This window comes from Quercus lobata, chromosome 11 (assembly GCF_001633185.2).
Source record: "Quercus lobata isolate SW786 chromosome 11, ValleyOak3.0 Primary Assembly, whole genome shotgun sequence".
In the NCBI taxonomy this organism is placed as follows: domain Eukaryota; kingdom Viridiplantae; phylum Streptophyta; class Magnoliopsida; order Fagales; family Fagaceae; genus Quercus; species Quercus lobata.
This window is the reverse complement of record NC_044914.1, coordinates 4,091,099-4,108,228: the sequence shown is the minus strand read 5'-3', so window position 1 is coordinate 4,108,228 and position 17,130 is coordinate 4,091,099. Positions and strand designations below refer to the sequence as shown.

The following is a 17,130-nucleotide window of genomic DNA, read 5'->3' as shown; positions in this document are numbered from 1 at the left end:
AAGTTTTGAAGGGAGGTGGTGGAGAACAAATTTTCCAAAGAAAAAAATTTTTACTTTCCTGGCAGTTTAAACTCTTTGCTAGGGTTAGGAACTATGTTTCTTCTATAAGGTATGAATATCAATGAGATTCTTTCTAAGATTTTAGAAAACAACATATTTTCTTTCGATTGTTCAATTAGATTTCTTTTGGTGTATTAGTTCTTTCATGCTTTTAATAAGTTCAATTATGTTTTTCTTATTTTTTTCATGCTTTCAATAAGTTCAATAATGTTTTTCTTATTTTTTAGATTAATTTCTAATAGTTTCAAATAGAAATTAAATCAATGAGTTTTTCTGAAAACTATTCTAATCATATTATTAATCTAGGTTATCACGCGTTCTTGAATTGCCTTAGTTCAATCAAATCATAGGTTTTTAATTATATTTGAATTGCCTTAGTTCAATCAAATCATAGGTTTTTAATTATATAAGAATAATCAAATATGAAATATATTTTTTTTTAGATTGCAAAGAATTTTTAATTGTTAACAATCATGAAGCAAAAAATTTACTTTTGTTTTTCATCCAAAATGTTGTTTGATTACATTGTTTTTGAATTTACTTTGCTCTTTATGGTTTAACCTCAATACTCTAAAAATTATATTGCTACGATTTCACGGAAATAAACAAGCACTCCCTCAGATGCAAATTAACGTCAATGGCCGTTGATGAGGAAGAGGCGGTTGAGCAATTTCAACGGCTTGAAATAAAAATCCAAATTGAACCATTTCTTTCTTTCTATAGATTTTTTTTTTTCAATATTTACTTTTAAAGTCAAGGGAAACAAGATTCAACCCTCTAATCTAAAATTCGAAATCTCATATAGGGGAACGGAATGCCATTAGACAAGATGGTCATTGACAATCCAAGTGACATTTTTTTGTTATAAGAGTGGTGAGGGTATTGTCATTCTAAAATTGAATATATTGATATGAATCTCTGTGTGTGTGCTGATTTCATTATCCACGTAATTACACGTGTATCCTAAAAGAAAGCACACTAATCAAGAGAGGTAGATTCCAAATATGGTTCTTATCCATTTTGTAAAACAATAAACTAATTGAGGATATGAATATTATAATATAATGGACCACCAGCTAGTGTGGCTTAGTGGTTGTCTCCTTCTTGATGGCTGTGCCAAGCGCGGGTTCGAGTCCTCATACCCCACAGGTGTGGGGTTTGGACTTTGGTTTCTAAAAAAAAACGAAGTGCATGGGTGGAGTCCAAGTCGCGGGCACCATTATGTGCTGGTGGTACTCACAGGCGATGTATCTGTGGGGTGTGGTCGGCTGTGATATCACACATGAGCCACCCTTTTTGGTTTCTCAAAAAAAAAAAAATATATTATAATATAATGGAGAAGATGGGTAGTCTTCAAGTTATACAGATGCCAAAACTAGAACCAGGATAGTCAGAATGGGGAAAATTTTAAAAGTCGTTGTGTCAATCCTAGGCTTTTTGTGTCAATTAGAGTATCCTTAACAAATATTATTGTTGCTAGTTTAAATTGGATTAAGTAGTCGAGTTTTATTCTGCTTAACTTGTGCCACTTGTGATTGAGTAATGAGTAATTCATTTCTCTCTCTCTCACACCCAAAAAAAAGAAAAAAAAAAAAATCACATTGACAAGAAGTGACTTCTTTTATTTCTTTTTTCTTTTTCTTTTTTGGGTAAAAAGGAATATATTCCTAGAACTAAACAACCAGAATAGGCTTAGTACAAAGTCTATTTAAGTACAAGCCATCAGAATCAGCTTTTAGCAGCTCAACAATGTCCACAGGCGGACTTCGAAAAACACAAAAATCCTCTGTTTGGTTGGAACCAATCTTGCTAAGGCATCAGCGCATCTATTCCCTTCACGGAAGCAGTGTTTAATTCGAACAAGAAGTGACCTTTATCGTATAAAAGAAGGTCACATACACACAAACTGAGATATATATATTTTTACAAGCAGATTAACACAGAAAACATAGGCACACACAGTTACACATTACAAAAAAACCAAACAGAAGCTAGTTTTCACCAATCATATGGGAATTTTATTAGAGACACAAGGGTAAACCACTGCAGCAGGATGAGCCATAATACGACGACCCTTCGTGTGGCGAAAGCAATACACCAAAGCCCCCACAGGCCATTCCACAATAGCAGTAACAACAAAAGCCAAGAACCCAAGTGTTGGGCCAACAAACTTGCACCTGCATGGGTTGCTATGAGTGCCACATTGAACACAAGCTGGAACTCCAATACCACCAGTCATATTGGTTGCAGCAAATAAAAGCAATTAGCAAAAGTGTCAAACAAAATGAGGAAAGATCGATGAAGAAGCAACAGATTTGTTTGATCAAAGTTTAGGAGAGTGTAGAAGGATTTGGGGTTGTGATAGGACCTTTGAGTTTTATATATAGAGTAAGAGATTGATGGATTTGGAAAATATTATTGGTTGAGTGTTACATGTCGGCCTTTGGAGGCTTAAGTTTTAGGCGTGTCGGTAGACTATGAGGTTTGGACAGATGTCCTGCTTTAACATTTTTTTTTTTTTGGGATGCTGCATTACTACTTGGAGGAGCTTTGTGATTGCAAATTGCAACAGCTTTTTAGCATCCAATGCCAAGAAATGGATGTAACCAGGAGACTTTAATGGGTACACTTATCTAACTTGCACTAATAAGAATATGACAACGGAGCAATACCCTATTCCTCTGTCTTTTTATTAGATGTAAATTTTTAAAATATAATTGTTGAATTTTATGATTTTCATGTTCTTAATATGTATGTCAAATTTCGTTAAAATCGGATGTTATTTATTATTCGATTAATAAAATTATTATTATTATTTTTTTTTTTTGATAAACAAACATTCGTACAAGGGAGAGGAAAATGAGTTTTAACACAAAAACACACCACAACTCCACTTCAAAAGTCATGGTAACTTTTAAGGGAGGGTGTGGTAAATTATACTACAAACAACACACTCTCTTAAGCAATATAGGACAATAGCCTTTTTTTTTTTTTTTTTAAGAAACAAACACACACACATAAGGAAAAAGGAAAAGGATTCTAAAAATTATTTTTTATGCACAAATTTATACCAAAAAAAAAAATTGAAAATTGAACATTTAATTGATTACAAAGTTATTAATTTTTGACCGACTTGAAAATTCGTACAAAGATTTTGAATGCAATATAGATCGCACAGAATAACTTTTTCATAAATTAACCAAACATATATTGAAATTTATTGCTATTTTGTTTGTCACTATATTCTTTAGGTTACTTTACAGCTTATTTTATCTATTTCCTTTCAAGATAAAACCAGTATTTTCATTAAATCTCATTTACTGGATTGGTTCTACGATCTTTTATCCAAATGCAGGTTGACTTCCTGCAGCCCATTTTGAGTTTGAGAGCCCATTTTGAGTTTGAGAGAGACTATTAGAGAATATTTATTAGAATGTCCATATATATATATATACTACCAAGCCAAAAAATAAGAAAAAAAAAAAAAAAAAAAAAAAAAAAAAAAAAAAAAAAAAAAAAAAGTGGATGATAAAAAGGATGTAGGGTCATATAGGCCTAGGCCCAGGCCAATTAACCTTTAGTTGTACAACTAGCATATTACATGTACTCATAGAGTATGCCTACATAAATGTCCCCCTTATACAGTTTTTATACAATTAAATAGTTATTGGTATTTCATCAAAAAAGAAGAAGAAGTTACTGGTAAGAAAATAATTTAATAGAAACAAATTGTTGAAATAGTTTATGAAATGTCCCCCTTATACAGTTTTTACACAATTAAGTAGTTATTGGTATTTCATCACCAAAGAAAATAAAATTATTGGTAAGAAAATAATTTAATAAAAACAAATTGTTGACATAGTTTATGAATTGCTAGGGATTCAACCAAAAAAACCACAACAATTTCATATATATATATATATATATATATATATATTCTTAAATTGGCATACCAACTCACACATGGACCCATCACAATTTTTTTTTTTTTTTTTAATCATATGACAATTTAGGAATGCTCTAATATTATTTTGGTTTTTTTATTGTACCCATAACATTACTTATAGTTTATTGATGCTACTGCACATAGGCACAATTTTCTATCATTGCTTAAAAATCATCTAGAGGATGATATGATCATGATCTCAAATTAATATCTTAAAGGAGTCACATCTGGTTTTGTATAATTTGGCAAAATTTTTGTAATTAATAGTCACTTTTTTTCTATTTTAGCCATCCACTCTTACAATACACCTTACATTCCACCTTTTATTTTATAATATATATATATATATATATATATATGTGTCATATTAAATAATCTAAAATGATTTTCTTTTTTTTTTCTTTTTTATATTTTTCCCACAGCACTCTCGCACCAACTCAAGCAATGCTAGATTTGGGCTAGCTAAACCGATGTCTAACTCCACCAGAGGGATCCACCACCCATGTCCAAACCATTAAGGGTTTGGTTAATGGGTGCCCTTAGGGTATTTGTTAAAAAACTGTCAAAAAGTTTTTTTTTTATTATTTTCCCTTAAGAAAATTCTAAAAATATTTCATAAACTAATGCCTTTAAGGCATCCGTTAATTTTTCCCAATCATCAAAGCCCCATCCCACAATAGTAATGATTTGGCTAGATCAACCCAAGCCTAATCCCACCGCGGCAATCCCCCCACCCATGATCAAATCATCAATTCCTTGGCCCATTGTAGCAAGTAGACCAAGCAAATCAGTGACTCGACAACACCAATTGACCAATAGAAACAACCCAAAAGATGACCACCACAAATGATGACTCATACTAGCAATCCATAGCCGCCCATGCACCTCGCCCAATGACCACCACATCGCATGAACAACAACCATTGTAGCACACATCCAACACAGAGAGAGAGAGAGAGAGAGAGAGAGAGAGAGAGAGAGGAGCTAGGAACGTGACAATAGCCACACACTTATAAAGATATTCAATAGTGCAATTCTCAAAGGATCAACAAAATAATAATTTTCAAACATCATAAAGAAAATAAACTAAATCTTTGAGACTAAAGTCTAAACAAAAGACAATATTAAACCTAAAAGTCCAAATCTTATCCCAATGATTCCTACACTTCACTCATACGCACATCCCAACGGAAGCTCAAAAATATGCTACTCTTCCTGATCAAAATCTGAAAGGAGAAAGAGGGGGGGGGGGTGAGTTGACAACTTAATAAGTAACCAAAGTCCTAATAAGTTCTATTAAACAAATAGATCTTTAAAATAATAATTTGTATATAGATCAAATATTTTAAATCTCACAAATATATCATAGATGAATTAGAAATAAATCGGTTTTCCATATATATATCAAAGCTATAATTTACAATAGGTTCCAAAAACATATAAGTAGTTTTAAGGACTTTAAGCAAATTCAAATATCCAACATAATTTATATTCTTAACAATCTTTACAACTATGGTCACACTATATCCTCATGACTGGGCATCAGATTTAGATAAAACTAGTTCCATGCTAATGTATATCCCCCGTTAGTTGGGTCCAAAAACACGATAGGCTCGTAATGCCCCAGATAAAACTAGTTTCAGTACCAATGAATAACCCCCATTGGTTGGGTATCAGAATCAAAACATAGTTAGATTGTCTAAAATCATATATATCGAATCATAGTTTCAACAAAAATATATCTCATTCAAATACATATATATATATATATATATAATTATATATTTAGTACTCAATATATTTGTGATAATTCTTTATTTTTTACTTTAAATTAATGTAGCTAAAACAATTAAATAAAATTGTAACAATTATAAACAATTTTTAGTAGTTAAAATATAGTAGTATAAATAAGATAAAACCAATTAGGATAAGATTATTTACCTCAATTAGCTCACCACAAAAGAACTTCTCCCTAACACTTCCTCTAAAATCCTTAGATATCACCTAAAAATATATTCGGGCACCATTTACTCAATAATCAAATAATTCAAGAAAAACTTATAACGATACTCAGTCAAAAGAAAAACTACTAATTAAGCGTTTGGATCACATCCACGTTTGGACATTTTGCGTTTCAACCCCCTTTTTTTTTTGAACTAGCGACTGGTGTAATGTTCATGAGATATGAACAGTATATCAAGGCATATGAACAGTATTTTTTAGTGTAAATAGTTACCAAAAATTATTTTTTTATTATTTTTAGTTTTTAATTTTCAATAAAATAAATGATATCTAAACATACCCTAAAAATATCTCATACCCAAAAATTGTCATATTCTTAATATATCTTCTTTATTTTTTGCCACCATTAATGCCCTAGAGATAAGGCCAAAACTCTCAGTACTATATCATACCAGAAGAAAAACAAAAGACTCCTGGACACTATTACTTCCCTCCTCCTTTTTTATTTTTTTATGCCACCTGCCACCATTATCATCTCAAAATCTCATGCCACCTGCCCCCATTATCATCTTCTGAGATGATGATAACTCCAAGTACAAGTTAGGCATTAGCTGAAAAAAAAAAAAAAAAAAAAAGAAGGAAGGTACAAGTTAGGCACATGGCCTTGGAAAAAAAACAATTTTTTAATTTTTACGTGATGACGTACTCAAAGCCTAGGCGCAATAGTTTTTTTTTTCTTTTTTCATCAAATCCCCTGCTTCGGCACAGTTACTCAAAGACTTAAATACATTTTTTTAATTTTTAAATAATTTTACACATATTTTCATACTTTTTTTTACCTACATGTATTAAAAAAAAAAAAATTTAAAAACAGTTGTTTAATCACATGTACTAAATAAGCCCTAAGTTATTGAACATAGAAAAATCTGCAGTAACAACGTCTAGTTTATCGAAAATAAATCCAAACTTTTCTTCATTTGCATCATTAAGAGTTTGTTTGGCAAAGGAGTTTGAGTAACATTGTTTAAAATGATGTGGAAATGTGGTTTAAAAAGTGTTGTTAAAAATATGTATTTATAGTATTCATAAAGAGATAAATGTGTTTGGTAATGTGTTTTAAATAGATATTTTGGTGTTTAGAAATATGAAGTTGTGTGTTTGGTAAGTGTGTTTTTTTTTTTTAAAAAAAAAAAAAAACTGCCACTAGTACTATTTCTCTTTATTTCACATCAAGACTAAACACGTGAGAGAGAAGAAACGGTATGATTAATTATATGCGTGGGCCCAGAGCACAGTGAAACACACACTCAAACAAGCTTGAACACAACTCATCTCATGTGAAATACTTGCTCAATCAACGCTTGAACACAACTCAAACAACAGTAGTTCAGACTCACATACCAAACAAAGATTTCAATATGGGGTCCACCTGTTTGGGTGTTTAAACATAAAACAACGTTGCTCAAAATGGGCTATCAAACAGGCCCTAAAACTCTTGAATAATTAAATAGTTTCAGTACTGGCCAAAATACCCACATAAAAATAATATTTTAATTCCAAATAAAACTTAGATTTGACAAGAAAGAGATTCTTAGGCTCTTACTTCAATTATGAAGTCAAACCTTCTTTATTTGAGTATTTTAGGTACTCTCCTGACTCTCATTTCTCAAAATATTTGTTATTATATGCTGATTTAAATTAAATTATATATAGCTAGGATTTCAACCTAACCCCTTAGTAATATTAATTATAAAATTAACCCTCATAAACAAATTTAATTAAATACCCCTCATTTTAAATCTTTTTTTTTTTTTTTTTTACCGGGTATTATTGAGAGTATACAAAAGCTATGATGCTTGGTATTGTAATAGAGCAATACATCTTTTAGCAAATTTTTAAATGGTGATACAAAACCGGATGTGGGAGCTTCAATTCTAGCCAGTTTTGTTATATATAAAAAAAATGGAGAGCCTAATGTAAGCGCTCTTAAATGTTTAAACCAATTAAGGTATATTTTTGTAGCCTCAAAATAGGTTACACATGTGAAATGGATCAAGATCTTCTCCATTTGTTTCAAAATATGGAAAACCTATGTCATGATAAAATTTTAGTGTTTTATAAATCCAAAAGTGAATATAGTCAAAAGTGGATATAGTGTAGATTTTATCGTGAGCTAGAGATTTATGAGAAAATAAATTTGTATCATAAAATGGATATATATTTGACATTTTACAAATCAAAATATAAAATTATTATTAATAATAAAGGATTATATGTAACTGTTGCATACATTCCTCTCACATGGGGTGAAAGAGATGTTAGATGCAATGGTTACACAAAATAATAAATCGTAGCGGTAGGGGAGGCCAAAAGGGAAGGGGGAAGAAAGCTAGAGGAGGCGGTGGGTTATAAAAAAACGAAGCAGATGCTAATTTAAGATGTGCATGGTAGGGACAGTACCGTGTGCTTGTGGATTGTGAAGCTTCTCAATCACCCATCAATAAGCATGGACTAGTTATTCCTAACTTTTTGTCTTCTTTATATAATTCTATTCAAGACCCCATTATCCATCCTTTTTCCTCCCACACATTTTTGTGGTGTTTATGCATCTTTCACAAACTTGTTTCAGTTTTTTCTTTTGTTAATTAATTGAAAGATCACAGCAAAGAGATTCTGACACCTCCTTTTGGAACATAACTTGCCCACATGCATATATGCTCTTTCAATAAGACCCATAATTAAGAAACCTAATAACCCACTCGATCTAAGAGATGTAAACAGCAGAAAATAAAATATAGAAAAGATAAAAGCAAATACTTAAATTTAAGTGGCTCCCCCAGAACTAGGGTTATGTACACAAAATTAATGTAGTTTGTTGTAACTGTCACATTAAAAGTTATGGATCATTAACATAGATATAATTTTTTATTACTTGAACTACATGTCATTCTCATGTATTCTCAAATTCTAAAAATACTCCCCAATAATTATACTTGCCCCAATTTTGGGGCTCTTGATATAATTAACATAATAGATCAGACTCCACATACATATCATCACGTAGGCAACGACAATAATTTGATAACATGACCAATTTAATCATTTATATACATATATATACATATATATATATATATATTTATATTTATTTATTTATTTATTTAGCTTGGTTAGAATCGCCTACTATTATCAGAACTCCTCCCCACCCCTCAACCCCTAGGTATCAATAGACCATGTCAGTGATCGGCCTATATATGTTAGTTATATGCTCTTTTATATATATATATATATATATATATATATATTTGAAGGTTAAAAAAAAAAAGAAAAGAAAAACCTTGCCCCTTAAGCTAGGGTTGATTGCATAATGATAATGTCATGACACTTTTCCAATTTCAGCTGGAGTACTCGTGGGAATTTTGCTGAGAATTCCTTGCAGGGAAAGAATGGTGCCTGCTTCGATGAAAAGATGAAAGATAAATAGCTAATGCCTTTTTGATCATTTGCCAGAGTATATGATTCCTCTACGCTACTAAAAAGTAACCTGAACAAACTTTGCAACAACAGATTTCCCTCCGTCCCTTATGATTTACTTTTCACCATTGAAATGTTGCCATTAACTTTAGGTCCTTAGATCACCAACCAGAGACTTGGGACTTAATGGAATATTAAAGAAGAATGCCCCGACACTATTTGATGGTGCATTGTTGTCTTTTCAATAAGAAAGTGATAGCAAGGAAACCTGTTTCTTTAGCAATTTAACTCTATTTCAAAAGCATACATCAAAATTAAAACTCAATAACTTGATCTAGAACCACTCTTTTTCATCACAAATTGGTCTAAAACACATTAGTACTTTGTCGTAATGCTCTTAATTAACAAGTTAACAGTCAATTCCTATGATTGAGAATTACATGATTACTTGAAAAACACATTAATTAGAGGAAACAAAAAAGTGTGTTGGGAGAGACAGATAAGAGAGGAAGAGATCACATAAAGACCACAAACAAAAAGCTTTCAACTCCCTCTACTACTTTACTTGATCATGAAATTATGAGATGAAAATGGAGCCCTTATATTATATGAACAATTAAATGATTATAGTAAAAGGTTCAAGCCCTTATAAATTAATTCAAAAGATTATGATAATAATGGGTATTACAAAAGCCCAAGTGGAAGAATAATGCCAACCTTATACACTTTATATAAAGTGCATGATGCATTCTCTAGTTGGAGAGACATAAAGCAATCTTAAGAATAGTACGCCCAAGTCTCTTAAATCTTTGAATCAAGCAATTAAAAATAAACTTTAGAGATCCTACAAATTTGATTACAATTCTTATGGCTTCTTTACAGTTTTATAGGGCATGAAGTTGTTTGTTTTTTATATTTTTATTCATTAAAGAATTATTGAGCTAATGGTTGATCTTTCTGTGTCCCACCTTGTAACAAAGGATGGGAGCTAATCATTGGCAACAATTGACGATATCCATAGCCCAAACCAAATGACATGATTATTGGCAGTTTTTCTTTGTCTATATATAACATAGGTTAAATTTCTAATATCACTTTAAAAAAAAAATCATAAATTGATGTGACAATAAATATAATTCATATCTTATTAATAAATAAATTACATGATTAGTTTTTATTTTGTTTATAAGTTCACAGTACTAGTAAAACCTATGTAATAAAATATACAGTAATTGTAGCTAGCTATTTTCATTTTGTTTTATTTAGCATTCACCATCTTAGTTAATCCTAAAATATTCTTCTTAGTAAAAAGTAGTCCCGGACAATATATAAAGAGGAAAATATTGCCACCGGCCAGATGTATGGCAAAGGGATCTTATACCTATTGTCTGTAGCTTTTTTTTTTTTTTTTGGTTGAGAAATTGTCTGTAGCTAATTATGCTCATTAAAGGTAAATCTCTTAAACCAACGCTAAAAATCAGAGGGAAAAGATTCTAGCTAATTTTCTGATAGGGGTTGTTGTACGTTGATAATATTCCTATGCACTACTTAAATACTGTTTACAATTATGGAATTGAATTACCACTTGTATGGTTGGAAGATTGTTATTAAAGGTATGTCTAGATGATGTAAACTCACTTCAATTAAGTTTGGAATTACCTTAATTTCTAAGCCTATTAAGAGTAAGTAGTAAAGCTCAAATTAAAAATATAGCACGCCTACCCTAAAGCCCCAATTAATTAAAAGGTCGACATAAGGTCCCCTACATTTACAACAGCCACATGCAATTCGCTTTCAAAACCATTGCAAACCCATTCAAACGAGGATCATCATTATAACAAGTCCCTCTCAACAAACAACTCCATATTTTCCCAAAAAGTTACATGTATAGTAAAATAAATTTGTTGTAACTTAAGTTACTAGAATTTAATTTCAATCACTAAGGTCTTTTATTTTTTTAATTGTTGATGTAAATTTGTGACCAAATTTATTAAAATTTCTTACATTAAATGTCATAATTTGCATGTGAGTCGAACATGACTTAATTTTGATTTAAAAAAATCAGAAGAAAATTTTGAGAAAATAACCATTTCTCAACCTACTTCATTTTTAATTTTCTTACAATAAGATTGACATATTTGGACAAAAGGGGTGAATAGAAACACAAATAACTCCAAAGAATCTAATTAAACACCAAATTTAGACCAAATTGAATTACCTAATAGCTAATGCTAATAGTATATAGAGCATGTCCTTTAGCATCGAACATTCCTCATGCACCCAACGTAAGCCATTTACACCCAAAGACTCCTCATTCCTCACATCCACCTTTCCTATTCTCTTTCATGTAATCTCTCTCTCTCTCTCTCTCTCTCTCTCTCTCTCTTAAACACATTAACAAAGAATCAGCCTCTCTCATCGGAAAATGATATCTTCAACACATTGTTGGAGCCCTCAAAAACTTCTTCTGATACTTTTTTTTATCGTAATATCATTTTCATTTCCAACAAGTGCCACAGTTTCTCAGAAGCTAGACCAAACTCCGCTGCCTCAAGAAGCAGACACAGAAGTAAAGTGCGGTTCATGCCCTTGTTCCAACCCATGTGTGCAGCAGCCTCCACCACCGCCACCATCTCCGCCACCGCCACCGCCACCACCAACTCCAACTCCAAATAATCTTCCATCCACACCGTATTGCCCTCCTTTGGCACCACCACCACCACCAAGATTCACTTACGTCACAAGTGTGCCTGGTGGAAATTTGTACAACACTGATCCAAATTATCCAATATATAATACTTGGGTGTATCACTCAAGTGCCGATCGGAATATGATTGTGGGGCTGTTGCTTTTGCTTGGTTTTGGAGTGTTGGAACTTCTAGTGATTTGGGAGACTCTGATATAGACCTGAGAACTTGGTCAAGATTGAAGGTCTTGGAAATGGATACATATATATTAGGTCTGTTCTTATAGTTCTTGTCTAAATGCTATAACTTGAATATTGGTTTTTTTTACTATGTTATTATACTTTTGTCCTCTCTAACATAGGTGGTCCATTGTGGAGATCAAAATATGTTTAATCTCTTATTTTTTTCATGCAGAAATAATTGAACTTTCAATTTACCAAAATAAATTAATACAATTCATATAGTTGTCTTGTGTATATCTTTCATGTAAGTGGGGAACACTAAAATAATTATGTGTTGCTACTTGAACTTGGATAATTGCTAATTAGATGAAGGAATTTAGAATTATGCGTTATGAAGAATGGTTGCAAAAGAAAATACAAATTAATATAGGAGGTTTAGATAATGTAAGTGTTGATTATTATTGTGCTTGTTAATTTCTTCAAGGAGGAAAATGATCCTGTCCATTTTAAAAGGATATATTTCATGTTCAAAATACTACGCTATTTAAAGCGTGAAAATATTTATTTATATTCAAGAAATAAAATTTAATCTTCAATAAATTTCTATTTTTTTAATTTTCTATATCTGTGTTTTCATTCAATCCAATGCCCAAATCAAATTTCTTGACTTATGCCACGGGTTTGGATCGTGTCACAAATCTGATCAAATATATTCAGATTTTGACAACTTAATTATGAAGCTTGAAAAAAATGAGAGCTAAATTCGACCAAAAAAACCCCAGAAAACTTAAAAGAGGTTCTGGTTGCAGGGAAGAATAATATAAATAAACCCAACAAATTTACCTTTTAAAAAAAGCTTCAACTTCACTATTTGTCAAGATTATTATAGCCAATTGGTCCGACACTCCCTGGCGTCAGAGTTGTTCTTTATTCAGTTTTAGCCACCGGCCACTCAGACACTATTAACCTATCTATATGTATGTAATATGTGTCACTATACGATCGAGATAGGTATATATGACGTACACAATCAATTTAAAGTTTTGAACCACCCTCATTGCTACCTCAGCTTTTACTCTTTTCTTATGTACTTTCAGTTCTTAGGTTTTTCGGTAGGAGGAAATAAAGTTCATCCTATTCTTAGATCACACACATCATTTGTCATAATTTGTTAAGGCAGCCGACAATTACTTATACATATCCATCATTTTTTTTCTCCATTACTCAAAGTCGACCACATTAAACTTGTAGTAAAAATTATGACACGGAAATTGGATAGTAGATTTTGTTTAATGCTTGCCTCTTCTAATTGATCAACTTGGATCAAACATTCTGATAATCATGAAATTATATGCTACAACAAGTCAACAACAATGTGTAGTTATGATCTCACAATATTCTGCCCAAGTTTATTAATCATAAATCGAATATAAATGTTTCAGTGATGATAAACCAACCCGCCTGTTGGAGTGGCAGCTATTTTGTTTCACAGTAAGACTTGAATGATTATCCTTATAAACTTGGTAGCTTTTATGAGTTTTAACTTTTATGTCCATCCCTAGTGGGGTACACAGTTTGATCAGTTGTCACTTACACTGTAGTAAATGTTTGAAACACTGCATAAGGATCTAGAAATGAGCATTTATAACTTCAACAACATTGTTGCACTTTCTAGATGTCAGTGACTCTCAGTGATCACAACCATAAGAAGAGCTTTAAATGAAGCTCTGTCCCAACATACTGCAGCTCAGAGCAAGTCCTCTATATTTGAGTCAAACATTTCAGCAAGGAGAAGATAAAAAGTTAAGTAATTTTAGTAAAAGAATACAGGTAAATGTTTGTGCTTAATTACGTGTTCGATAGGAAAGAAATGACAATCAACCTTCTAGAATCTACTCACTAAATTAGGGGACCATGGTTTCACAGCTTTCTGAATACTAGGGGCAGCTAGTTGGCCTTGTCCACAATTAGGTGAGCATACTAAATAGCACGTGTGATTAAAAAGAGAGAAAAAAAATTCGGATGTCGCCGGTAAAGAAATTTAACTATAAAATGGATTTGGCTTTCCTCAGTTGATTTTAAGTATTAGAGGGGATACATGTCTGTTCTGTGTTCCATCCTGTACTTTTATTTACAAGAGGGAAGTCTTGCTCATGATAAAAGACAACCACTCATGTGACTAAAAAAAAGTGTGGAATTTTAATGCATTGAAGGTCAAATAGAAGCATTTGATTTTCCAAGTCGAAAGAACTATTTTGATAAATGGAATAGAATAACAAACAGACATCTAGGTCATGAAAGCATTATTGAGTATCAAATGAAGGTGAAGAGGTGAATGCATGTCCGCGTTTAGGAGCCATGTAATGGACCCGAGATTAATGATACAATTCAATTAAGAGTTTGTTTGGAATCCGTTTATTTTGTTAAAATTGAAAACTTTTTGCTAAAAGTATTGTAGATAAAAGTAAAAATTAGTTGAAATAATATAGCGGAACTGATGCAGCGTAAGCGTGTAGAAGCAGAATCTGTAACACACAATTACTACAATTCTTCCACGAAACCTAAATTCCACAAGAACACTAGACTAGTAGGCAAAATAATAGAGAAAACATCTCTAACAAACTTTTATTAATCAATGCATAACAAAATAATAATCAACCCCTCTATAAAGAGTATTTATAATTGTAAGGACGCGTTTCGTGGCGGACCGTAACAGTGTCGGGTTCGCACGTGAAAAGGCCCCTAACAATATCATTTGTAGAGCGTGGGTTTGGAAGGTTAGGCCTTGGTTGATAGGCGGTGGGTTTTTCACGGTGTTCGTACCAGTTTAAGTTTTCCTACACCCCTGGAGTCTTTCTCCTGGAGGTGGGCTGGGAGGCTCAGGTTTCTGGCCATTTTTCCCAACCCCCCTTTTTAGGTTACTTATTTTTCCTTTTATATTTGCCTGCGTTCATTGTCCTTCGTCCACGTATTGGATCAACCTTTCCTAGATTGATACTTGTCCCATTAGCCCATATTCAAAGTCGTTGGGGGTGGTTGTAAAAGCCAAAGAATGCGGCTTTGTCAGGTTCAGAGCATTGAATGGCAGTAAGGACAGTTTTCCCTGGATATTTTAGATCTTTTTTCCGAGTTTCAGTTTTATACCATTTTTACCCTTCTTTACGAGGGGGAACTTTGGGTCTGCCGAGGACTGAACTACCCTCGGCGGTACCCAAAGTCTATTTCGTTGAACTTGGGCCATAATCCTCCTCGGTTTGGCCCATAAATCATTTACACCCTACAATAATAATAGAATTTCTCCTACTCCTTTTAGGAAAAGAAATAATAAACCTACTTTTACTTGAGAAAGGAAAAACAATTTAATTAGGAAAATAAAAACAATTAAAATTCTAATTCAACTAGAAAAAAGAAAACAATATAAAATATTAAAACATTTTATTCTTCCTTAACCAATCTGCAGCATTCTCTCGGGATTGGGGAAAACTCGTCCTCGAGTTTTGTGGCAATCTTCCACGATCAATTGGAACCCCGAATAATCCTCTCCATCCTATTCTTCTATGCAAGATAAGACGAATCAGTATGCTACTTATCAATCTTTTCTCACTCATAATAAATCTTGATGTATGGATTTTTATTCTTGACTTCTTTTGCCACGGCGGGATATATGAAGCAAGTACTAAAAAAGAATCCATGCACACATCCAAAAACTTCATATTTCCTCCTCGACAAAGATTACTTAAAATCATTCGTTCATGCCTCTTGTTGACCTCTATCAATTCTTGTTCAATAAAATTCTTCCAAAAGGGATCAATAATCTTTTGTTTCTGAATGTCGAAAGTCTCATCAACGATGTGAGTTATGGGCTCATCTCGTATGTATATGACTTTATTTTTATCAAGCTTAATCTTTTCTCCTTGACTAAAATCTTCAAGATAGTCATCATAAATTGGTGGAGAATCCCAATTTACTACACAGACTCTTTCAATGTATTCATTCTCCTTTTTGATATCGTAGTCCTCCTCCTTGACATCAAAATACTCCTCCTCCTCCACATAACGTGGATTTGGATGGCAGTTTTGAGGTCAATTTTCAACGGCTAAGGCAGTGGGCTGATTTGAAAATGCATCAAATCACTCCTCTATTCGTTGAAAGAACGCCTCTAATTGCGCATCACGTGCAACTTCATCGCATTCATACACGTCATCTATGGCAACAAGTTTTCCCCCATGTACTCCTCTTTGTGCCATAGTAGAAACCTAGCCTGGTTTTGATACCAATTAATGTAGCGTAAGCGTGTAGAAGCAGAATCTGTAACACACAATTACTACAATTCTTCCACGAAACCTAAGTTCCACAAGAACACTAGGCTAGTAGGCAAAATAATAGAGAAAACATCTCTAACAAACTTTTATTAATCAACGCATAACAAAATAATAATCAACCCCTCTATAAAGAGTATTTATAAGAATAGATTTTCTCCTACTCTTTTTAGGAAAAGAAATAATAAACCTACTTTACTTGAGAAAGGAAAAACAATTTAACTAGAAAAAGAAAAACAATTAAAATTCTAATTCAACTAGAAAAAAGAAAACAATATAAAATATTAAAATATTTTATTCTTCCTTAACCAATCTGCATCAAGAACCCATGAATAGTACCAAAAATTGCAATTTGACTCATAAATAGTAGAAAAAATAAACTGAATAGTAAAATAAGTTGGCAAAATTAATCATACCAAACGGACACTAAATACTCTTAAATGTATATGACATGAACAGATGAGACACATACCCTAAATATTATATACAAAGAACTAAGC

At 32.2% G+C, this 17,130-nt stretch overlaps 2 protein-coding genes across 2 annotated transcripts; one reads left to right on the top strand and one right to left on the bottom strand.

Moving 5' to 3' along the window:
* Positions 1-1,661: 1,661 nt before the first annotated feature.
* LOC115968781 lies at positions 1,662-2,393 on the bottom strand. The gene has a single exon (XM_031088277.1). It carries the CDS (start codon positions 2,297-2,299, stop codon positions 2,066-2,068), a length of 234 nt encoding a protein of 77 aa, XP_030944137.1. The 5' UTR covers positions 2,300-2,393; the 3' UTR covers positions 1,662-2,065.
* Positions 2,394-11,867: 9,474 nt separating this feature from the next.
* On the top strand, positions 11,868-12,347 carry LOC115966300 (leucine-rich repeat extensin-like protein 3). Its single transcript, XM_031085555.1, has one exon. The coding sequence runs from the start codon at positions 11,868-11,870 to the stop codon at positions 12,345-12,347; it is 480 nt and encodes a 159-aa protein (XP_030941415.1).
* Positions 12,348-17,130: the final 4,783 nt, after the last annotated feature.

Bases quoted from the DNA above. Each gene is read 5' to 3' on its own strand.
- LOC115968781 (XM_031088277.1), bottom strand. From the start codon at position 2,299: ATGACTGGTGGTATTGGAGTTCCAGCTTGTGTTCAATGTGGCACTCAT.
- LOC115966300 (XM_031085555.1), top strand. From the start codon at position 11,868: ATGATATCTTCAACACATTGTTGGAGCCCTCAAAAACTTCTTCTGATA.